Source organism: Physeter macrocephalus, chromosome 10 (assembly GCF_002837175.3).
Source record: "Physeter macrocephalus isolate SW-GA chromosome 10, ASM283717v5, whole genome shotgun sequence".
Lineage (NCBI taxonomy): Eukaryota > Metazoa > Chordata > Mammalia > Artiodactyla > Physeteridae > Physeter > Physeter macrocephalus.
The window spans coordinates 35,815,537-35,840,562 of record NC_041223.1 but is presented as its reverse complement, the minus strand read 5'-3'; the positions used below and the strand labels follow the sequence as shown (position 1 = coordinate 35,840,562).

General features: G+C 35.3%; 1 protein-coding gene and 1 non-coding gene across 2 annotated transcripts in view; both read left to right on the top strand.

The window, feature by feature from the left end:
- Window positions 1-24,630, top strand: part of RSPO3 (R-spondin 3) — a 77,759-nt gene extending 53,129 nt beyond the window's left edge. Inside the window, exon 5 of the mRNA XM_007130717.4 lies at window positions 23,392-24,630. Coding sequence (XP_007130779.1) covers window positions 23,392-23,585 — 194 coding nt within the window. The 3' untranslated portion in view covers window positions 23,586-24,630. The remainder of the gene's footprint in view (window positions 1-23,391) is intronic.
- Window positions 14,020-14,092, top strand: TRNAG-UCC (transfer RNA glycine (anticodon UCC)). Its single transcript has one exon. It is a non-coding gene; the product is annotated as a tRNA-Gly (tRNA).
- Window positions 24,631-25,026: the final 396 nt, after the last annotated feature.

Sequence of the window (25,026 nt, the reverse complement as noted above, 5' to 3'; positions counted from 1 at the left end):
AAGAAAGTTTATAACAACCTTAAGAGTGTTAGCTAGTAAACAGATGAATCAGGACTAGAATGTGGATCTTTTGTCTATTAATCCAGTCTTCTTTCTACACTCTTTCAACACTTTTGTCACATATTCAAGATGACCATTTATTTCTATTTTTCTGACCTTTTTAAATTATACACACCACACATGTGGTTGGCATTAGCCATTATTTCTTATTATTTTCATTTTGTTGCTGATAAAATTGAGAACCTTCTATTTCTATCACGAAATCTGCTAAATCTTTGTTTCTGTTTTACAATCATTTTGTTGTTCAAAGAACAAACTTGAACTTAATGAGCAAATTGGCCTTTTGCCTCAAATCACACTGCTGTTTTAGAGCCAAATGGTTTTCACAAATTGCTAACATCGTATTCAAATGGAGTAAGTGGTTATGTTAGCAGCATCACACTGTCTAAACAAAGACACGGTCAGTCAGTAGAGTCAGTGACCTTCAGGCTCTAAGTGCCATGTGCAATTTTCACAGGGTTATGTTTAAATATGGGACCTAATAAAGATCCTCATTTGGTTTTTTAAAAGGTTATGAAAATTAATACCCCATCCAACTACTATAAATTAACAATGAAGACATAAAATGAAATTTACTAAAAAAATGTATTTCGGAGGTTCAGATTTTCAACTTAATTTACGAAATATACATGGTCTCCTAAGTGTCGCGTGAATCAGTGGATATGCCAGACGTGGAGCAAAGTTCCCAGCCCAGGAGGTTTCCAAGCCTGAAGCAAGCTGTAAGAGGACAGAGTTCCAAGAGAGAACACAATGTGCATGTACGAATAAAGCAGATGCAGCATGACTTTTGGTTTGTTCTTTGGGAACTCACGACTATATGGAAAAATCACATGCTGCTCTCAGTTGCTGTAGACATCTGCTGAAGGCACGTGAGATTGAGGCTAGGGCGATGGTGCAAAATTCCTCCTAGAATTCAGTAGCTTAACTTTGAAAACAAGGGAAACTGACTGTTAGCAGAATAAGAGTTTCACTATTATTCGGTATAAATATATAGCATGCTCCTCCAAATAGGCAAAGAGAGGGCAAGAAGCTATTTGTTTGCAAAAAGATGGGACCATGTATTTCCTCTAGTAGTATTATTAGATAGCTATTTACAGACTTCAGTTTGGGCTGTCAAAGACCAACCCATAAACAGTGTGTGTGTTTATGATACCTTGTTCTTGGCAAAAGCTTAACAATTTAAAGAGGCTTTTAAATATTTTTTAGACATGAAATTGAGCTTACAAAATAAGCTTAATGGCAAGTTAGTCAGAAACACATGGATATGTTTTCTTTAAATTATATACAGATTTTCAGAATTAAGATGTGGTAAAACCTACTAGTGACCTATTAAGCCTTCTAAAGCACTTGAAACATAATTAGAGATTTTCGAATTCAAGGATGGCCTAATGGAAATAAGAACAAATTGGTGGCTGCCATTTTGGCCTTGCCTGTGTGTTTTTACAAACACTTCATTAAATCTCATTTTTGAATAGTGGATATGCTCCCATCAGGAAAAGACCAAGAGGTGTGAAGAGAACAAAAGAAACATGGGATGTTAAGAAATCAGGGTTACAGATACATTATGAAACTGCTCATATGCTGTCCTGTGGGAACATGAGGACCATGGCTTTACAAGCTGACCTCACTGCCACCATATTCTCTAGAGCCATTAGAATGTAACTAGTCTAACTTCATTCTCCTCAAAATTTAAGTATGTGTGCGCTACACGGTAATTAAAACTAATAACATATGGAGTCAGAGAACTGGGAACATAGTCACCAACACATTTTTCTTTAACAAAGCCCATTTTGTGATCTGTTTGTGTTTATTCTCAGCCATACAATAGATTTACATTTGAAATACTCAGTAAAATTTTCCTAGGCCAGTTTGCAAGGATGTCTAAATAGTGTTTAGATTTATGGAGACACTTTCTACCTTTGGGCAGCTTTATCTTAACTCTTTAAACTAGCCATGGAATCATATAAGTGAGTAACTCTTTCATTTGTATTCCTGAATTTAGGTACAAAATGCATGAAGATTTGTTCAATTTTAAAACTTTATAGTCAATAGATTTTGTAGCACATTTCAATACAAAAAGAAGTGATTTTCCCAGCTTGTTGAAAACACTCACTCTCACTCCCTTTATGTTCTATAATTCATTTATCCTCTAACATATATATTTTCCTAGTATGAGTTATTTATTGATTTGTGGTTTTATCCCTATAATTGACACTTAGCGTCTCTTATCTTGGGTATGCACATTTGTTTTGTTTTGTTCATCTGTCTAACTTAGAAAATTGAGTTCCTTTACTGAAGACAAAGTTCCAAAGCATAGTATTTAGTTTTTGTTAGGGTTGGAGGGATGCATCTTGCTTAATATTGAAAATTCAGAAAATCCAAAGGAATAGCTTTGCTAGTGTTTACAGAATATGTTTGAAAAACATGCAATTGTGATACTTTCCTCAATTGCATATTATTAATCTATTGCAGTCAAGTGGAAAATTGGTTAGGTGACTGCTTCAGTTATCAAATAATACTTCCTCGTAACATTGATTTTTTTTTCATAAATGATATAAAGGGCTGGAAAAGTTTATACTTTTTGATAATTTAAACACCTCTAAAAACAACTGTTTGTTCCAATATTAATTTGCATAACAAATCCTTTTTCTCCCTGAAGATATTATAAAGGTCAATTTTAGCACGTTTATCATGGTCCATTCTAAATCATAGATTCCAAATTCATGGACTTGAGCTGATTTTTTTATTACTTTGCCTGATTTCTGTTATCTCCATACTGGTCTCAGTCGAAAACTAGTAGGAACAGATCTAGTATTAAACCCTGAATATTCTTGAATACTGTATTAAAACTGGCTCACCAAATTTTCTAATACTGATGAGTGAAGACACTTCATATTGAATGAGGGTATTGTTAGCTGTATTCTCTCCAAGATTCATCTTAAATTTTTTTGTTATAAGCAGTGTGTATTTATAATCAAGAAACATCACTATTATTTTAAAACACTTATAAAGTGCCCATTTGAAAATGATATGCTGTTGGATGCTTCGTAATGTTAAACAGATGCAGACATAAAGACAAAAGCAAATTCCAGAGTATTTTTGCAGCCATGAAAGCACCATAAAAAGAGGTTTGTGACCCCAATGTTACCTTAACATTGTCTTCAGCATTTCATATTTAATTATAGTAGATTACTCACCAATATAATAAATATAGATTTATGAGATACTTTAATGTTCTTAAAACAAATGAAAACCACCCAAGAGGAGCCTTACCAACCCTGAGGTTGTCCAGATTGCATTGGCTGAGATTAAGTGGAAGATCATTCATCTCCAAGGGTCATGCAATTAATCTCAGAGTGGGAGTTAAAGCAATGACTAAGCAGAAAAAGAAGCTGAAGTACAAGCCTGTAACAAAAGGAATTGAAGCTCCATTGTCAGGGAACTTGTTATTTCCTTTTTCTTGGTGAATAGACCTAAATGCTCACTCCTTACTATCAGCTTCTTTGGGTCCTAAAATCCCACTTGTTTTAGGTCAGCCATTTTTCATGACTATTCTTAATATGGTCAAGCAGATGGAAAGAATAAGCCTTTAAAAGAGCACAATGTGTTTTAATGTCTAGGAAGGGGGGGAAAAAAAGCACTTTATTTTAGGAGTCACCAGAAAGAAATTTAGGATGAATTTACGATAATCCAGGGTTTGGACAATGAAAATCCTCAAGACACATTTTAAAGAAGAAATATTTTACTCTAGGGTTTATATATTTATTTAATTTTAAATAAAAGCCAAAGTTCATCTTCACTTAACTCAGGTGACACCCGTTACAAGGTATGAATTCCTTGTAGCTGAATTACTATACTCTTGATAATCCCTGTGATTCTCTGTGGCAGCAAATTTTTATTTCTAATAAACACTACCTGTTTCCACCACTTCCACTCTACTAAGATTCTCAAACCTTACATTTTAAGCCAAGACTCTTTCTGAACTTGCTCATTTCCTTCACGGTAGAGTCTTCCTCTAACTGGGGAGAATTCTGTCCCAAGACTGGCCTGCGTTTGGGGTTTTTAATGTGATGTGCCACGGCTGATGGCTCACAAAAGTGACTGCTAAGTCTGCTGCTCATGTCAGTGTTCCCACTGGATATTTTGCTCATTCTTTGGGAATTTAGAAGAATAACAAATAACCAACAAATCATCAAAAACTATAACATGTTACCCAATTCTTGGGAATAAGCCAATGAGACTAAAATCTGCTTAAATATCACAAATGTGAATTCCCAGCCTTTCAAGCTACCAAATTGTACCAAACACTCACTGATGACAATTCCATACCTCAGCTGTACAGAAGAGGCACATTCATCTGGTGAGCTGTCAACCATGAGAGGTCCGTCTCCTTCTTAAACCCAGCTGGCCATCCAGCAGGCAGGACCTGTGTATTTGCCCAGAGACAGCGCCCTGTCAAAAAGAGGACATGGATACAAATGTAATCTGGAATTCGTTGGAGGTTGGCACCAAATGTTCCATGCCAGTAATAAGTTCTGGTCACAAGAACTTAACTCTATATTCTATTAGAATTTTTGATAAGGTGTGAACATAGTAAGTCAGGAACTCTAAAGATGAATAATCAAAGCTAGGTGAAAAACTAAATTGGTGAAACAGGAACTGAAAAGAAGTTTTAAAAAATGTAAATTAAAAAGATTTGCATCTACTTTCTCTTTTTTTATAACTTGAGTAAAAGGGATGAAAGACAAAGGGAGAAAGGACTCACAAGAAGCCAAACTTTTTACAAATGTGCTTGTTTTTCCTCAAAAGTCAATTATTTAATGGCTGTCCAGGGAAGGGAGTCAGAGAGAGCCAAATAGTGGTCTTAAAGTTTTGTTTTCGTTATTGGCATTTTGCTGGGTTTTTAAATGATAGAATAGAATAATAAATTTTATGTCACTAGTATTAGTCTCAATCTGTTGGATACAGTCCTTTGACTCATTTCTGAAGTAGAAATGAAGTGTGAAATGAAACTGGTATTAATAGAATATTAATAGGTATTTACTTAGCTGCTCTTCTAGGGCTTTACATCCTATGAGAGAGTCTATAGTCATCTTTAATCCAAATATTGAAATGTTAACTAATTCTATTTCACTGTATAGATTTTTAAGCAGTAGATTATATGTTATAGTTAAGTAGTAACATTTTATAGAACTTGGGTTGGACAACAACTTTAAATATTACAAACAACTCCTTGAGATTCTCTAACATATACACACACGCTTTTTAGTTACTAAACTCATAACAGAATATATGTCTTAAGGCAGCTTTAATTTGAGTCCTACTTTTTTCACATAATAATAAAAATGGAAGATAAGTAATATGATTAAATTTGGGGCAAATTAGTTTTTAGGTACCTCTTCGAAGATTTTCCTAAAATGATTGGAAGTCTGATAAATTAAAAATATTCTCCATGCTATAAATATGCTCAAATATGAGTCAGAATAAATAGTAGAATATCTGTTTACTATGAATTTTCAAAGAAAGACATGCTGGACTAAGGGTCAACATCACCATGATACAACATTTATTGCCTTGTATTACATATTATGTATAATATAATAATATTATATATATAATCTTAGGCATTTCCAAAAGATATTTATCTTTTGTGAGCTTATATAAATCAATAAAATACATGGATATACAAAATACATGTTGTTCTAGATTTCAACTAGATTTTTTCATATTATACCTCAAAAGTATGAAAATATCACTGAGAAAGGAACATCTGTGTCTTTTCACATATAACTTTTCTTGATTATTCCTAAGGAAGCAGACTAAACATGCAGTTCTGACAAAATGCAGCATCCCATTTTGATTTCTGGTTAGCTCAGAAGCCTTCACTGGCTGAAAAAATTCTCTGAAAAGGGCAAAACTTTCTGACCTCAGGAGGTTCTGATAGGAAGAACTGAAGAAATGAACACCATGAGTACAGAAAACATTGGAATAAATTCCCCAAAGTTCTGTAACCACATTGGTGTGGGCGCATGGAGGAAGGCATAATTTCATTCTTAAAGAATCTCCCTGTTTTCACATTTTTTTCATTTCTCTTAAAGCTGATCTTGCAGATGATACACTCCAGATGAATTTCTGCTTAATAGGAATCCTTGTTCACAAATTGACACTGAAAATGTATGTACCATATACATAAAAATAAGATGGGAAGGACCCATCTTGTTTCACAATTTGTCTTATAATTAATCAGATCATTTTTAGGAAAAGCAAATTTTCGGTTCTCACAAGAATTGGATAAATATTAGAGGTATGACTTTTTTAAAAGTTAGTATTTCTGACGCAGCTGCTTTTTGCAAGCTTGGTCACCAGTAAATTCTATTTCTCCAAATTTCGAGGAATAAAGTTGCCAGAAAGAAATCTGTGGTGCTTATGTTCTAATAGTCTGTCTAGACAAGTTAGATGCTATTCAGAGCCAAGATGATCCATTCAGGTTACCTAGAGCATTTGAATAGTAGGATAGTGGTCTTCAAAACTATTTTTGGCGTATATTTATGAACTGAAATATAAGAAAACCATTACAAAGTTTGGGCTCATATTAGTTTTCTACTGCTGCCATAAATTACCAAAAATATAGTATCTTAAACAACACAAATTTATTATCTTACAGTTCTATATGTCAGAAGACAAACACATGCCTAATTAGGTTAAAATCAGTGTGTCCACAGGGCAGTGTTTCTTTCTAGTAGCGCTGAGGAAAATTCACTTCCTTGCATTTTCCAGCCTGTATAGACTGCCCACATTCTTTGGCTCATGGCCTCTTCCTTCTTCTTCAAAGCTACAAACGGCGGGGTGAGCCCTTTGCACATAGCATCTCTTTGGCCCTCTCTTCTGCCTCTTCTTCCTTTTAAGTTCTTTTAAGGACTCATGAAATTAGACTGGGCCTACCTAGATAATCCCAGATATTCTGTCTATCTCAAAGTCAGCTGATTAGCAACTTTAATTCCATCTGCAACCTTAATTCCCGTCTGCCATGTAAAGTAGCATATTCACAGGTTCCAGCATTAGGACATGGACATCTTTGGGAGGCTATATTCTGCCTGCCACACGGCTGTTCCAGTAAAGTAGATCATGCTTCTTAGAAATTTGAAGGGCTCCCAATTTACATAATGCTCTCTGAATGGACCCTGGGTAAATGATTACCAAGCCAAGGACCAAACAACAACTAGCATTGCTCCTTTTTATGAAGTGAACACTTACGGTGATGATTTCCTCCATAAGAAATTGTTGACAGATTCGGCTAAGTCTACCCAGTTCTTTCATTACTCTGCCTGTGTGTCCCCTCTGACTATCTCTCACTGATTTAAAAAGGAAAGTTAATCCTTCTCATAAACAGACTGTAGAAAATATGACTAAATCCATCATCCCTAACTCATCATGCATGTGTTGTGCATATTAATCAGTGGACAAACTGAAGCTTAGAAAATTGGAAGCTGGATGTGATGGAACCATGAGTAAGCCTTGTATCCTCACTGCTTCCAGCTGGGGTGACGTAATGATGCCATGCCTCATATAGAAGAGTTTTATTTACTGGATCACATCATCACCAGAAGCAAAGATTTCTTTACTAAAAAGGACATAAAGAAACTGACAAAGCAATATAATTGTGGCAAAGGCAAACTAAGTCTGATAAATAACTTGATGTCCTACTAGAAAATCTGTTTTTATGAATAGAATTGTCGTTAAACTCTTTTGCTGTTTAAGCCTTGTGGTATCACCACTTGTCTAGCTCTGCATGATTCTGGCATTGAACACTCTGCCTATTCATCCTTTCTTGTGACTTTATGTGTTGAGTAACTACTGTATGCCAGGAACCATGCTAGATGCAAGAAGTGAAAATGACAAGGAAGATACACAAATCTGTATGAGACTCACTTAAGAGTTCACAATTTCATGTGAGAGTTAGTTGTAAACAAATAGTGGCAAAATAGACAGATGGGTACAGTGTTCTGGAAACAGAGGAGGTAAAGTGTTATTGGCTCTTGAAAAGCACGTCGAATTTTTCCAGCTAAAGAAGCTTCCCATTAAGGACAAGCATCTAAGGCACAAAAGCAAGAAAGAATGTGATGTGATCAGATAATCATGAGACATGTGGTGTAGCTGAAGCAAAGGCAAATTAGGGTAAAAAATAACACCCTATAAAATAGACTGGAGTCAGATTCTGAATGGCCTTCTAAGCCATGTATTCCCAACTTTGGAAATACAGGCACTGGGGAGATTAAAAAAAACAAGAGACCAACAGGAACAGCAGAGCAGCCCTCCATGCTATAACAGGGTAACCTGACAGCAAAGTGGAAAACATCTGGAAGCAAAAAACTGCAGTGTCCCTAGTTTTGCAGAATTACACTCGAGATGGTAAGAGGCTTGAACTAAATGAGAATGAAGAGACAATAGCATGTTTGAGCAATACATAAGGAGTAAGATTTTTTAAATTTTACTGAAGCAGATGGACTTGAGTGGGTTAAGGACTTCCACCAAAAGTCTTAAAAAATTAAGTGCCCCTGAGGTTTTATTTTAGTCAAATTAGAGCTCTTCTGTTTTCAAAGGTGACTTGATTTATTCAACTGTTTTATATCTTCATAGAGACCACCACCACCATCATCATCATCATTAATTTAGGGGTTATAATTTTATGATTTTTTCAATTTTCTAAGTAGTTATATTTCATTTGTTCCTCACACCTATCCCAAGTAGTGAGAAGAATAGGAATTATCTGTTCGTGTTTATAAATGAGTCAACTGAATCACAGAAAGCGCTTCACTTAAGGTCACATTGCTGCTAAGTAATATAGCCAAGTCTAAAATATACATTTTCTGATACCCATTTCAGATGTTTGACATTTAATTGAATGCCACACATATTTTTAAGCACATATTTTTTTAAATGAGGTCTTGAGAGTTTAAGCAACATCCCCCAAGGATAGAGAATGACTAAATGGTTTGGCAGAGAATTAGACTCAGATCTTTCTAACTTCAAAGTCCAAGGTCATAGAAGCTATACTTTACTGCATCCCTACTCACCTGCTGGAGAATAACTGGGGAAGACTTCATGGAGAAAGCAGCCTTTGAAATGTATCTTAAAGGATGTATATAGGCAAGGAGCGATTTTCCAAACATTTAACAACTAGTACAGCAAAATATGTTAATATATTAATCCATGTATGAATCAAAAATGTTAAATATATTAACATACATAAAGAATACAACTGCTTATTATGTGTTGTGAGCAGTAGCAAAAATCATCTATTAGAGCATTCAGTGATCTCTGAAATATTTGCTGATTTTTAGAAATCATGGGTATTGTTTTCTGTTAGGACAGATTCATCACCCACACCTAGACCTGTTCATACTCAGGGAAGGCTGCCCAGGAGACAGCCTTTTGTGCTTCACTCCTCAAGGTCTGTGCAGCTAAAAAGTACCAATAGAGTTTACAGGGTCCAAAAATGTACTTGATTAAGGGTGGCCAAGGTGTAATAGAGAAGAAAGGATTCTTCTTCCTATCCCCTCAACCCCCAGCACAGCAGAGAGATAAATCTGCCAATCTTACTCCTGCCATCCTTAAATATTTTTACTCCTCAGCATTTTTAATCACCTCCTGACTGCTACCCTTTTTCCTAAAAGTTCCCTGGAGATAAGGGAAGGGTTTATATCAATCATTGGTTATATATTCCCCTTTCTACCTTCATATGGTCTTCAGGGACACAGGAAGATTGTGCACTTTGCTCAGAAGGTAAAAAACCAAAACATGGGATATTAAAAACTATTTATTCCTTTAAAACATTTTTTTCTATTTCATTTGGCCTTTTTATTTCCAAGAGCATCTTATTTGATTCTTAAATACTCAATTAAACAATAAGGATTCATTTTTGCGGAGATGGTGTAAGACAGATTTCATTCCTTCAGAAACTGTTACAGTTTCTTTCATTTTCAGCTTATTTGCTTAAGTCTTTCCTATGACTTTCTCTCGTTAATTGCATTACACGTGCCATTTGCTGCCCTTGCTACACCCTCTTAAATTGACAGTTTCATCATATTACCCAAGGGCCCTTCCTTTTGGTGGAATTCCACCGAACGCAAAATTCAACGGATTACAACAAAAGCCACAGTCAGTCAAAACTCAAGGGGAAATCAAGCTTCTGAGACTGTGCAGTACCACTTCAAAAGCCCTAAGATTGGGTCAAGATGAGCCAGGGTCATATTTCATTATTTTAAAAGAAGACAACATTCCCTACTCCACCAAATAAAGCATCATTTGTGCCTGCTGTAGAAGATAATTTAAGGAAGAAAAAAGCTATTTTGCCATCCTTCAACTTTTCATAATCATCCAAGTCCCTTCCTCTCCTCCTCCATTTCCCCACTCTCTCCCTAACCACCTCTTATTCTCCAGTCTCAGAAAAATTTTCTTAAGCCACTCTTCCCCAGTTTTGGGCTGAGAGGTTGTCCACATTCCCAGCCTCAGGGAAACCTTAGAGCCTTCAAATCCCTAAAACTGTTCTAGAATTTAAGTTCCTTCTCACAATAGAAGAGAGGAGGATCCTCTGTAACCTCTCTGTCGCAACCTGGACTTCTAAGTTCTCTACTTGAAATAGCCTTAGGGATACATTAGTTATTCATCATTGGTTTGGTCCCAATGATGATCTTCTAGAGAATGACAAGTTAAAATTATTTCCCTGCAACCATGATGTAGCTCTCTGGAGTCGACTGTAGTCACTTGAAGCCAATATTGTATGGAAGTGGCTAACTGGCAGAGGACTCCATAATAATAAATGTCATTCATTAAGACAAGTTGTTCAAAATACTGGGTAATCACAGCATGCTTGCATATGTGATAATAACACCAAAAGCATCTCTCTCTATGTCTGTCCTTCCCCATCTCTCTCTCAAATAGAATGACAGACATTAAATCAAGAAAAGAGAGCATTATTCATCTTTTCATTTAATTTTTTCAACCAATATTTATTGAGTCACTACTGTGTACAGGCTCGTGCCAAAGAAAAAGGCAAAACTGCCACATTCTTTGGAACAATGGTAGCAATGCTTACCTGTGTACCAGGTATGGAGGCCTCTTATGCCTCCAGGTTCTCTGTGCACAAAATTATGCAAATGAATCAGGAACCCACTGCTGGAAGCCCCAACGTTATCCACCCCACCTGAAATAACCCATCCTGTGAATTGTATTTTCTTTCTAAATATTTTTATAGGGAAACAAAATTAATGTTGAGTTTCTACAAAGATAAGTCCATCATATTTACAGTTATTACTACATTGTTCTTCCTATTTTATAAAAAGTAGAAGCATAATTCAATACCATCATGACATATTACAAAAGGGCCTGGAGGGCTTCCCTGGTGGCGCAGTGGTTGAGAGTCCGCCTGCGGATGCAGGGGACGCGGGTTCGTGCCCCAGTCCGGGAGGATCCCACATGCCGCAGAGCGGCTGGGCCTGTGAGCCATGGCCGGAAAAAAAAAAAAAAAAAGGTGCCTGGAAATATAGATCAAAATTCAGTAGATAGTATATGTAGATAATACATAAAATATACACTTAGGGACCCAATCAAAACAATGGAAGGAAATGAACTAATTAGTAGCAAAGAAAGAAGAGGGAAATTGGACTTCTCATGATAACGTCAATGTTAGGAGGGGAAGTCCACATGTAAAAGTTTGAGTATCCAAAGAATGAACATAATTCTTTAAATTCTTCTGCATTAATCAGATGCTAATTAGAGCACCACATTCTATTTTTCCCACAACATTTTGAAAGTTTGCAAAGAAAAGAAGAAAGGGTACAACTTTATTTAAGTTAAATTTAATTTAACATATGGAAAATATGTTTGATAAGAAAAAGGTAAAAGTCACATAACCTAGCAGAGTCTCTTAATTTTAAAGGTTCGGGTTTCTGAAGAACTCTTGTAATTGGCTAAATCTCCTTTCAGACTTACTGAAAATTAAATTGGAAAACAGGCTTTCTGTCTTTGAATCGATATTTTTAAATCCACCAGAAAAATAGAACTTTGCCATCTGTGGTGGGAAGGGACCTATAAATAAATATGAGCATATATATTTATATATATACACAAACATACACACACATTTGTTGCACATGTGTCTACTCTCCCAACTCCTCCCCAACCCTAACATGCATCAATACAATGAAAAAGGAAGTACAATGAAAAACTGTAAAATGAGATATGGTAAAATATTACTAATCTCATTTATATGGTGGATATTTCTAGATTAGTGAACGCTCAACTGCCAAAAACTTTTAAAGAAATTTAATCATTTGTATTCCATTCAAGTATATGTAACCACTGTTGATGAAATAATTACAAGGAGCTACCTTGTTGCTTATGGAAATGCATGTGAAAAGTATTTCTAATTAAGAACAGATATTCACACGAACAGAGTGAGAGAAAAAGTACTTAAAACAGCTTGTGTTATCTGCTACAGGTGAAATACACCCCTTATTATCTTATTTACATTAATGAAGAAAATTTATTTCTTGCAAATTTTAATATAGTAGAGGCTACATGGGGTACGCTATGTTTTCTAAGCTAGTTAAGAAGTCAATAGTTTGAGATAGAATCTGTAACAAAAAAAGAAAGAAAATACTAAAACTAGTATTACTGAAACTAGTATTAATAGTGAAAACATTTGAGAATATACTGAAGTTGCATAAAAAATTAGCTTTACATAAGTAATCAATAAATTGCTGAAAATACTAAATTATAACTATAAAAGAGTGTGACATCTTTACTAAAAATATGGAGTAGCACACACTAGATAAAACACTTGGTAGTTGTTTTTCCCCCTGTGATGTAATTCCAGGTTAGAGTTACATTTTTCCTCCATCAAGCAGTAAAAAGCTTCAAAGGAAAGAAAGAGTGGGATGTGGTAGAATGATAATTAGACAGCACAGTCAACTAGTGCATAAAATGATAAAAGTGACTAGAATAATATCAATATTTCTTGTATAATCAATCACTGCCAATATGTCAGCAAGTATGAGGCCATCTCCTCCTGTCAATACAACCGAGTACACAATTTGGGTAAGGGAGGAAGTACAGCACAGTCAAACATGCCTATCAACACTTCTTTTTTTGTCTCAGAAGAACAAAATTCTGAGACAAGTTCTTGGAGCAAATGGAAATTTATCCAAATGAAAGTCAAATGATAAATGCCAAGAGAATATTCTTTCTTTGGAATTCTTTCAGTTCTTCAATTTAACCAGCTGGAATGAATTTTCAAGTAGCATTCTGTTCAGACTTTTGAAATGAAGAACTTTCCTGTTAATTGGAAAGCTATAATTCATGAAAGATGAAGACAGTGCTCTTGGCTTAGTGATTCTCTTTAAAAAAAAAAAAAAAAAAAAAAAAAAGGCATTTGGTGGATATTTACCATAAACAGATTCCAGAACCTGTATTTCAAGTATGAAAGACTGAACTGTGAACCTACACACCTAACTGAAGAAAAATGGGAAAATTCAAATACCAGTGTTATTCTGACTAAGCTCTACATGAAAACGCACTGTCATTGTGTTCTCTCATGAGAGGAATATGTGAGGATGAAAAACAGTTTTAAAATATCAATTGTTAATTTTCAGAATCAAATATTGATATAACTGAGGTTTTTGGTTCTCTAAGGTAAATGAATTGGGTAAGTCAACAAATTTAAGCGTTCTTTATTGTGTTACTTTAGCATGTGTTAGTGGGGCTGGGGTAGGATGATTGTCAACTCAGACAGATTTAGAGCAAGAGAATGAAAATTCACCAAGAAAAGTTCACCAAGAAAAACATTTTTAAGACTCAGATTTTCAAAGCAGTCTACACTTCAGGCAGTACTTTCAACTTATTGTTGACTAGTGATATATTAAATAACAGTTGTTACATTTAAAATTTAAATTGAGGACTTCCCTGGTGGTCCAATGGTTAAGACTCTGCACTTCCACTGCAGGGAGCCCAGGTTCGATCCCTGGTCGGGGAACTAAGATCCCACATGCCGTGCAGTTTGGCCCAGAGAAAAAAAAATTTTAATTAACACAAAATTAGGAAAAATAATTTATCACAAAAATATGAAATGTTTTTTAAACATTCATTATAGTGAAGTATTAAAGAAATCATTGTCCATACTTCTTAAAGAAATCACTCAAAAGATGGTCTGACAATTGTATATTCTGCTTTTAAAATAATTTTGTAGGAAATCCTATCCATAATAAACTATCTTACATACTTTAAGTCTGGCAATATGCATATGATAGGAATTTTCAAAGAGGCTATTCCTAGAAAAACCTGGGTGGTTTTTTTAATATTTAAATTGCTGCAATAGATTTTTTAAAGGATGATATGAAAAAAAATTTGACATAAACATTCCATAGACTCATACATATTCTCTACCTTGATATATAAGATGGTAGCCTATAGCAGCAGTCAACATGAGTTGAGGGTGGGCTGTGAGGAGGGAGACAAGGTAGAGAATGAGTGTTAAAACAAAGATAAACACATCAATTAATTTCCAAAATACTCATTAATACTTCGAGAAGACTGGTCTCTACTGAAAATTTTGGGAGGACACTCGACAATGCTACTAGGCAGGTTTCAACGGTTTTTGAAATAGCGGTGCCAGCCATATCACTGTCTAAATTTCTGAAGATAAGCAATATACACATATCCTCATAAATTCATAAACAGTATGTGAAACAATCAAAATATCATATGCAGAGTCATTTTTTGTAAAGAGAGCAGTAATAGTCATTTCACAAGCTAGTCATGAATTTCATGGCAAAAGTAATGAACAAAATTTGACTGATTTAATTGGTGAAATTTACCAACACATTCTTAGACAGCAAATGAAAGTCAGAATAAGTTTACTTGCTTATCCAATAGGTGAAATTGTATAAGACCCAAGATCTAGTTCAAAACACACTATGCAAACATGCTTAGATCAGGAAATTTTCAACATGTAAATTGTATGTGATTTAGTTTCCAAGAATTTTGTAATCTAACCTAATATGCTGGGTAGAATTTCAAAGTGAAGTTAAGAAATTTTGTACTGAAAAAAAACACAAACAAACACTGAACTTACTAATTTCAAATGAACATTCAAATAAAAGGTAGTTGATTCAAAAGAAATTAGCCCACATAAAAGAATACTAAGCTTAAAATAGTTATGTAATGTAGATCATAATGCACTGTTATATTTTTTAAATATTATAAAATAAAATACAGGATACCCTTTACTTTTATTATGAGTAAATTGTAAATATTGCAAATAGTAAAACATTTTGGGTTTCTTTTTTCTCCTTGCACTTTTAACTGTTCTTTTAATACTGACGACTTACAACAAGAAGGCATCATAGTATGCAGTATCCAGTATCTTTCACAGTTCCCTTGGCACTCTAGGTAATGTCCCTTTTGAGTGCAAGAAGTCCAGAGTAGCATTCTGGGCAGCAGAAGCATGAAGATGGACTGGAGTTACGTTTGGGGGAAAGGCGCATGGAAAGTTCTGTTAGGACGTGGAGCCAGAATTCAAAATTTCAGATCCTGAACCTTCAGTGAGTAATGAAACTATTTAAGCAACACAGGGGAAAAAATCTGTAAAGGCCTATTGACAACAATCAATTCATAAGGAAAGTATTTGATTTGGCAAAAGCAAGTTCATTTTGCTGAAGCATATTATGGAACTATAGATTCTGAAAAGTTGTTATTATTGGTGTTTATGATATCTGCCATAAAATGAAATTATTTATAATGGGACTGCCTTCAAGCCTCAGTGGGATTGTGAAATTTAAATTCATACAGTTTTTCTTTCTCTTTTTCTGATACTAAATGTAACAAAATACAAAAATATCTGATAATTTTATTAGAATTTCAAAAATGTAATAGGGGTAGTTTTAAAAGTCAAATAAAGTTTGTAAGTTAGATATGAATGATAAGATATATATATGTATACAATATCCTACCTCTACATGATTGGGAGACGAGTGGAAATAATGAAAACTAAACAGACTTGTAGCAATAAAACAGAAGAGGGTAGAGCATGAGGTAACTGGATGGTGAAGACACAAAACATCTACTGCAAAGTGCTCTTAGGTTCTGAGGATCAACTGGCAGCTCAGGAAACTGAAGTTTCAAGAGGTCAAGTAAGTATGTTCTAATTTTTACAAAACCTCTATGTCTTCCTATGTTAGTCCACACCCACACACTGTCTTTTCTTTTTTTGTTTTTTTGTATTCAGCAGTTTAATTGTGAAATAAAACAAGAATACAAGGATGTCGTGTCACATTGTGCTCTATTGAGACACAATTGTGGAGGCAGAGGAACACGGTGGTTAAGAGCCCTCGTTTTCCTCATCTTCCCATGGAGGTTATAATAGAGCTTATAGACACAGCGCTCGCTCTTAGAAGTATGCCTGGCACATGGAAGTGTTCATTAAGTTTTAGTTATCTGTCATTGCTCTTACTATTTTAAAAAACAGACAGCTTGAGTCATCTTCTCCTTGATTATTGCAACAGGATTACTAATTGGCAGTTTAAGGAGCAAAGAGAGGAGAAACCTAAATAATCCAGCCTAAGAAAAAGTTAGAAGAGTGAGGAAGATTTCCCTGAAGGGGTGAAACGTGAGTACTTAAGTCTGAGTTAGAGCAAGGGATACTAGAGAATGCATTCTAGGGAAATGAATCAAACATACGGGATCTGTAAACACTGTGAGCTGTGGCAGGTGAAGTGCAGAGGTGACTAGGAAGAGAAGGATGAGGTCATCAAGGTTGCTGACTACATAAGCAGGGGCCAGGTCACAGGACGAGCACCCTGGGCACCATGGCAAGAAGTTTGGGTTTATCTTCTTTCACGTCCAAAAATTTACACTCAGTGCCTTTCAGTCAGGACAGACTTGTTTAAGAATCCCCAAAAGAATGACACAAATAGATTAACATCTCTTACATTAACCGTTTTCAGTTGGTGGCAAAATGTTATTTCAATCTTAATATCTTTGCAAAAATGGGCTCGAGGTAACTCCCCAAATTACAGCACTTAGTAGAGCATGTAATGATACATCGAATTATTTTTCTGCGAATAGTTACTCAGAAGCATCTTGGAAGTTAAATGGAAATACAATTGAACTAATTCGTGTATTGAACTATGGTTGACCCTTAAACAACTTCAGAGGGTTAATCCAAGTATAATTTATTGTCGCCCTCCATATCCATGGTTCCTCTGCATCTGGGGATTTAACCCACCAGAAGCTATAGTACTGTAATATTACTGTTGAAAAATATCCATGTATAAGTGGATCTTCGCAGTTCAAACCTGTGTTGTTTAAGCATCAACTGTACAGAGTAGATGAATCAGGTAGCTTAAATTTCCATTTGGAGAAATTGCCTATTTATTTTTAAACCTATCATTCTTTCATATTTTCACTGTATTTGAAATAAATTCCTGAGTTAAAAAAATAGCAAAGAAATAAGTGTTTCTATTTTATTAAAACAAAAACAAAACAAAAGGTTTTAATGCATTTCTCAAGTCAGTTCTATTTGGTAATAATACAGCTGAGAAGGAATTTGGCCTTGCTGACTTTCAGCTCTGTTCTTCACCACTGGGTCAAGCTGTCCTGTCCTGTGCCCACAGTTCAAAGACCCTTAAATATGTATTTACACGATAAATCATATTTGCTGAAGAAGTTATACTGTAGTAATTTCCCCTCCTTTGTGAAATTTCTTCAGTGATGTCTTAACAAAAAGGAAAAAAAGTTGGAATTTTCATCCTCTATACATAAGTTTCAGGTCCAACTCTAGATCCAAAAATCATCAGATTAACCCCATTTTTACACCACTTGTGTTCTTTTGAAGGTATAAAAGCCTTGGCTTTCCAGTTGAATTTCCTTCTACACCCAATAAAGAGAAAATACCTAGCAATAAATTTTGTACTTTTGATGGGATATTTATTTAATTGGTTTGAATCATAGATTCAGTGATATTTAGTCCTCAGTTTAGAGTGTAGGATACATTCTCAGCTTTTTGAAAGTCTTGGAAGTGGAGCTACTTAAGCTCAATAGCTCCCCTTAGTGGTATCTTGCAAGAAATTCACCAAGAAGCAGCTTTTATAAAGACTTGGACACATATTTCTAAACATCTGGAAAACTGTGAACTGATATTCGTAATTTGAATAATTCTCAATAAATAAATTATATCTGTGATTCTAAGGAGAACAACTCTTTTATTTATAACCGCATTATATTTAAAAGGGTGATTGAGCATTTTCTGTGGTTTTTATTTTTATTTGGAACTTAAAATATGTTATATGTAATTTAGGAAATATAATTCAGGATCATTTCCTTCTCTCTTTGTTCTTTTTAATATGTTTATTCTTTTCAGTTCATATTTCCTTGATATATTTTTAAAAGACTATCTGCAACTAATTTTTGGTTTGTATCTAGATGTCTATTCCAAATGTACCTAATCAGAAAACTTGACTTAAAAATTAGTAGCTACAGTAAGTCAAAAAACATATTTGATATCCATGGGGGAAAATATAAGACAAGAAATGATAAGCCATGTGATATGAAATAAACTTTTTGAGAGTATATGTTTAAGGAAATTGGATCTTCTGTTGATCTACAGCTATGGTTCTTAAATGAAGCGGCACATAAGAATAAACTGGGGGTGAACATGTTTTTAACTGTAGGTTCCTGGGCCCATCATGAAAACTGCTGATTCATAATCTCCAGGAGTGGCGCTAGGAATCTATTTTTCAGAGTCATCTGCGCTTGGGAACCTGGTCTGCAGAAGGCCCTAGGAGGTGTTTACATAAATGGCTATATACTATCGTATTAATAGAAAATAACTTCAGAGTCTCAAAAATGTCAATCACCTACTCAATTATGTGACACTGACTTGCAACAAAATCTTAACTACTACACGGCTGTATGGTCTTCACATAGACTTTAGCTACTCTTTTGAAAGTTAAGCCTCAAAAATAAATACCAGTCATCACCAATACTCACTTTATGGGTTCTTATTACTTATAGAAGTGTTTCTGAAATAGAAAATAAGGTCACATGTTAAACTAGTCACAGAAACACCCAAACTCTGCTTTGCTCTCAGATTCTGATACTTGCCCTTCTCCAGTTTTCAGTACCACTGGTCCTCAGGACAAACTTCCAAAATGGCAATTAAGTCTTGTCTATTGTTCCAGCTTCTCTGGGTAATATACTGTATATAAACTCTGATCAAACCAAGGAAGTCTACTTCAGTTCCCCAGATTCACCATGTCCTTGCATGCCTTCATGCCATTGACATATTGTTCTCTGCCTACCGTGCCCTTTTTCCCTCTTCAGGCTGGCAAACTCTCACTAATTCCTTAAAGCTCAGCTCAAACATCACCCCATCTGGGGAGTCGTTTTCGATCTCCATTGGCAGAGTTCAATGCTTTTCTTGCTCTGCAACCCGTAGATCTTGTGCATGCTTCTATTTGTGCATTAGTGTGTGACTATATGTGTCTGTCTCTATATCTCACTTGTATCCCCAGGTTTTAGCCCACTCTTTGGCATGGGATAGAGGTTTAATTTGTGTTTGTGTAATGAGTTATTAACATTCGCTTTCATTTCTCCCATGCACTATGCTAAGTGCTTTACAAGCATCTCACGCAATCCTTAAAAAGTTTAGCGAGTAGTAATGATTATCCACATTTTAAATATCAGACAATTAATCCCGAGAGATATCAACAACTTGCCAAAAGTCACACAAATAGCTGGTGGCAGACCTAGAATTTGAACACCATGTTTTTTTGACTCTAAAGACGGTGTTCTTGTTTTTTTTCCCGGTACGCGGGCCTCTCACTGTTGTGGCCTCTCCCGTTGCAGAGCTCCCGTTGCAGGGCTCCGGACGCACAGGCTCAGCGGCCATGGCTCACGGGCCTAGCCGCTCTGCGGCATGTGGGATCCTCCCGGACCGGGGCACGAACCCGTGTCCCCTGCATCGGCAGGCGGACTCTCAACCACTGCGCCACCAGGGAAGCCCATTTTTTAAAAATTTTATTTTATTTTTTCTTATACAGCAGGTTCACCCTGGAGAATTTGAGATAATAAATTTGGGTTGTTTTAAGCCTCTAGGTTTGTGGCAGTGTGGTTAATAGTAATAGAGAACTATTACAAACACTTTCACATCTGTTATTATCTTTCTTATACAGCAGGTTCTTATTAGTTACCTATTTTATACATATTAGTGTATATATGCCAATCCCAATCTCCCAGTTCATCCCACCACCACCACCTCTGCCCCCCTCTTTCCCCCCTTGGTGCCCATACATTTGTTCTCTACATATGTAAGACAGTGTTCTTAAACATTACATTTCTATGCAAAGGCTCAGATTGTACTTGATTGCTAATAGCAATTTCTTTTTGATGGTTTCTATGCAAAGTCCGCCCATGAGGGTGGAACATCGAGGGAAGATGAACATTCTTTTAATCACTGGAACACTCTACAACACAATTCTGGTGTGCGTGTGTGCGTGCACACACATAATCAATGAATGACAAAACACAAACATATATATGTAAGATTGTGATAACTGGAATGCTTAGTTTGCATAATTACCCAAAAAACTATAAAAATAACTATTGACCACATCAGTGAAAAGTCACCAGAATAGAAAAAGAAATCCTCTTTAATGAAAACCTTACCAAATTTCCCAAATTGCCTGTGATTTTTTAATGGACTAGAGCCACTCTTCTGCATTTCTATTTCTTGGACAAGAGGAAAATATATTACTTACGCAAAAGGGTAGTTAGCATTTCCAACCACTAACACATGGCCTGTAAAAAGTAATAATCCCATTTTTCTATTGTGCAATAGCCCTCTGTTGGGCAACAACAATGTACAATGTGCTAGTTTCCTGTTACTTTAGTAGAACCTCCCCTTTCACTCACCGCCCAGACTAAATAGTTATTCCTTGGATAATAAAACTATGATACTTGGTTTCAAGCTACTTCCAAGAATGTTTCTGCCCATATTAAGAAATAATCATATCAGTTTGCTAATAAGCAGAAATGCACTGTAAGTTGAGTAAGTTGTCACATGTAGCTAGAAAACATATAAATCAATCTCTGACCAAGAAAGAAACAATATATTTTTTACATGTCCAAAACTTTATGGTTGGGATCACAGCTGTGAGATGTTGGACCATCATCAAGAGAACAATGTTAAACACTGAACTTTTGGATGATTTCCATAAAAATAACATTTTGTTTGGGGTCAGTAGTTTTTATGGAACTTTGGAATGATTTTCACCGACAATATTTTTAGAGTTGAACTTGAACACCTCCAAAATGCTCTTCAGAATGGAAATATTATGTAATCTAACCTTTGCAGCCATGTCCTTCAGAAAATCAAGCATATACCATAAAAACCAGCATTGCTCTCCTCCAGTTCATGCAGATTTGTGAAAACTAAATTATGGTACATATTCAAGAAAGTAAATTAACTCTTCAGTTTTCTGTATTTAGTTACTAAGTTTATGTCAGCCCTTCAAATGTGTAAAGCCAGCATAAAAAAAAAAAAAAACACCCTGAATTTCTTCTGTAGAAATCTTATCAATCCAGCAATATTCTAAGTGTAAAGAATAATGGAATTGGTGAATCAATATACAACTAGTCAACCCTAGACATACAGTCAACTCTAATATATTTTGCTCATCTCTACATATCCGAAATAATTTGACTGATATTTATTTTATGTGGTCTGAGTTCTCATTTTTGTTAACTGTCCTTTTAGAGTCCAAAATTTGGAGGTGTGTTATGTTGAGCCCAACAAGGCAAGTTTTCATAAAGTAACTGGAAGGTTTTGTAAATATAGTCTCAGGCAAAGCTAGCTGTGGCATAAAATCCGAGGAGACTGTGTTGGCCGAGTTTACGAATGCAGTATTAATATTGGTTCCTAGAATTCCATAACCAGAGCTCAAGAAAAGGAAAGCCAAACCACTGAATTCAATATTTGCAGCCTATTTCAGGACGTGAAAATATTTTGGTTCTGTCATGCAAATAATTTATCCAAAATACTTTTGTCCAAAGTGACTTTTTGTAGACCGAAACTAATTTCAGATTTTACATGGCTCAGTGTGTAGGGATACACCCAATCAGAATTTTTCCCACACCAAGGAGTAGTTTGTTCCTAGTTTTCATTTACTGTATTGATTTAAATCAGTAATTTTTCACTGGGATATGTGTATGAATGGAGGTTACTAAAACCATGCCCTTGAAATTATTTTACACTGTAGGTTGTATATGTAAAATGTTAACATGATAATAAAATATCTTAATTCACTAATTTGAAATTTAAAAAAACGATTCATCTAATTTGGTGCCAGACTCATACATTTTGATCAAATTACTCTCTCCTAAAACTGTTAACAGTTCCCCAAAGCCAATAGAATAAAATCCATTTCTTCACCCTGGCTCCAGTCTTTCTTGCAATATGCTTTCCTGCATCAAAACCTTTAAAGTCGTGTTGATTCCACTTTTTAAAATACCTCAGAGTGTGAATCTGAATAAATCTGTGCTTCAAACACAGTTCAAGGTCAAGGTCCTCCATGGAATCCAGTATATTCCAATAAATATCTACTCATTTGGTTGATAGAGACACAAAGTCCCTGCCCTGGTAGCTAATACCATAGGGTTATCGATAAGTTATAGACACAGCTACCCCTGCATGTAGAGTATTTGTGATGGAAATTAATTTCAACATATAAATACTTGCATTAAAATATAGTTATCCTGGTATTCCTCATGAACCTTTATTTGCATATTTGTTATGCAAATTAATTCTCTTCTAGTAGATGGCATGCAGATAGATCAGCATATTGCAAGTATGTAACTGCTACTTGGACAATTTTGAAAACAAAATAGTGCCTTATGTAGGAGACAGATAATGTATAGACATTAATAAATTTCTTAGATGGCAAGAAATCTATTCAAAAATTTCTATTAAATATCCATAAATAGTTATCATGTAAAATAATATTCATATCAAACTTATAGCAATAGAACCCTCTGGAATTCAGAACTATCATATATTAATTGCTTCATTATATGTGGTATGTGTTTCATGTTTACATTGCTTGAAATATAGCACAGGCTTCATAAAGATTAGTTGAATGAATGATTTAAATAGTAGATATTTGGTATCTGTGGGCATGGTATGCAACCTAAGAGAAATTCAACTAGCTTTTAAAAACTTAGAATAACCAAATAGAACATGATTGAATGTTTTTAAAAAGGTGTATCCTTTCATTTCAGGAAAAAAAGGAAGGGAGAGAAAAAGAAAAAAACTTAATAAAGAAGAAAGTAAGGATGCAATACCTGATAACAAAGGTCTGGAGCCCAGCAGAGAAACTCCAGAGCAACGAGAAAACAAAGACAAACAGCAGCAGAAGAAGCGAAAGGTCCAAGATAAACAACAGAAATCGGTATCAGTCAGCACTGTACACTAGAGAGTCCCATGAGATTGTTGTAAACTCGTGATGCTGCTATCTCCACCAGATGCCCAGGACAGGTGCTCTAGCCATTAGGACCACAAATGGACAACGTGTCAGTTACTGCTCAGTCTAAACAACATTCCAGATAGTTGCTATATTCTTCATACAAGCATAGTTAACAACAAAGAGCTGAAAGTTCAAAGAAGGGATGTTTGTGAATGGTTATCTTACGTGCTTCTGTGCATTTTTAAGAGACAAGAAATTTTGTACATAATCATCAATAGGCTATAAGATGTAACAACATAATGATGACATCTGGAGAAGCAACATCTTTTTCCTATAAAAGTATTTTTTCGAGCTATTTGTTTAAAGAAGCAAACAATAGTTCTGCAAATTCAAAGATGTGGTATCCCTTCAAAAGAAACAGGAGATCAGAGGAGAGAAACATCTTTCAAAGGACAGTGTTGTTTTGTGCAGGAAATCTAGAGACTGCTCAGATATTAGGGCCTGGCATTTGGAATCATAGGAATTATCACCACAGAAACAACTGTTTTAAGCTTGGTTCTCTTGCCCTCATTTGTCCTTCTGCAAGAAGCATGAGAGTGCACATATTTACAGAATTAAATATACTGTATGGGATTGGCAAAATGTGGAAGAAACCATAGAGTTGGAGGTGACTTTTGTGCTTTCCAAAACTGTGAAGGGTCGTGATTACCTGGAACAGGTCTCCAGTCTATATCAGCACTGTGTGGTTCAGCCTTTGCTACCCCTTGGGTTGTGTAAGTCTGTAAACATGTACCTGTAAGTTACTTCCAAAAACAAATCATACTTATTAGAAGAAAATTCTGATTTCATAGAAAATGAAAACTAGAGCAAGGAAAATATAACATGTTTGCAAAGTCATGTGTTTTCTTTCTCTCTCAACGGAGGGGGGGTGGGGGTGGGGAGCAATCTTATTACCTGCTTAATGGTCCACCTGGAACTAAAAGGGATACTACTTCCTAACAAAGTGTATCTAATGGGGGGAAAGCCACCACAATAAATATATTTGTTGATAGTTTTTAAAGCTTTGTTCATTTTCTTTTATTAGAAAATTGTTACTCTTAGAGGCTCCTGAATTAGGGAAGAGGATTCTGTATCCTATGTAATTCAGAACATATTACATTTCTCAGTGTTTACTTTTGGAATCCACTTTTATCTGAGCCATTGGAGATTTATTTACAAGGTATTAGGAGATATTTATTCAATTTTTTTCTTATTTTGATCAAAAAATTCTAGTTATAGTTGCAGGGGCCTCCCTAAATGATTTCACTACTCCCCCTTCATTGCTTCAAAATTAGCATCTTTTCTTGTGTGTCGGATCCTCCTGCGTCTTGAACATTTGGCTTTTTCTTCTCCATATTTTCTAAGTCTGTGAATCTCTTTTGGGGATTGAAGTCACCCTAGCTGGAGGCCT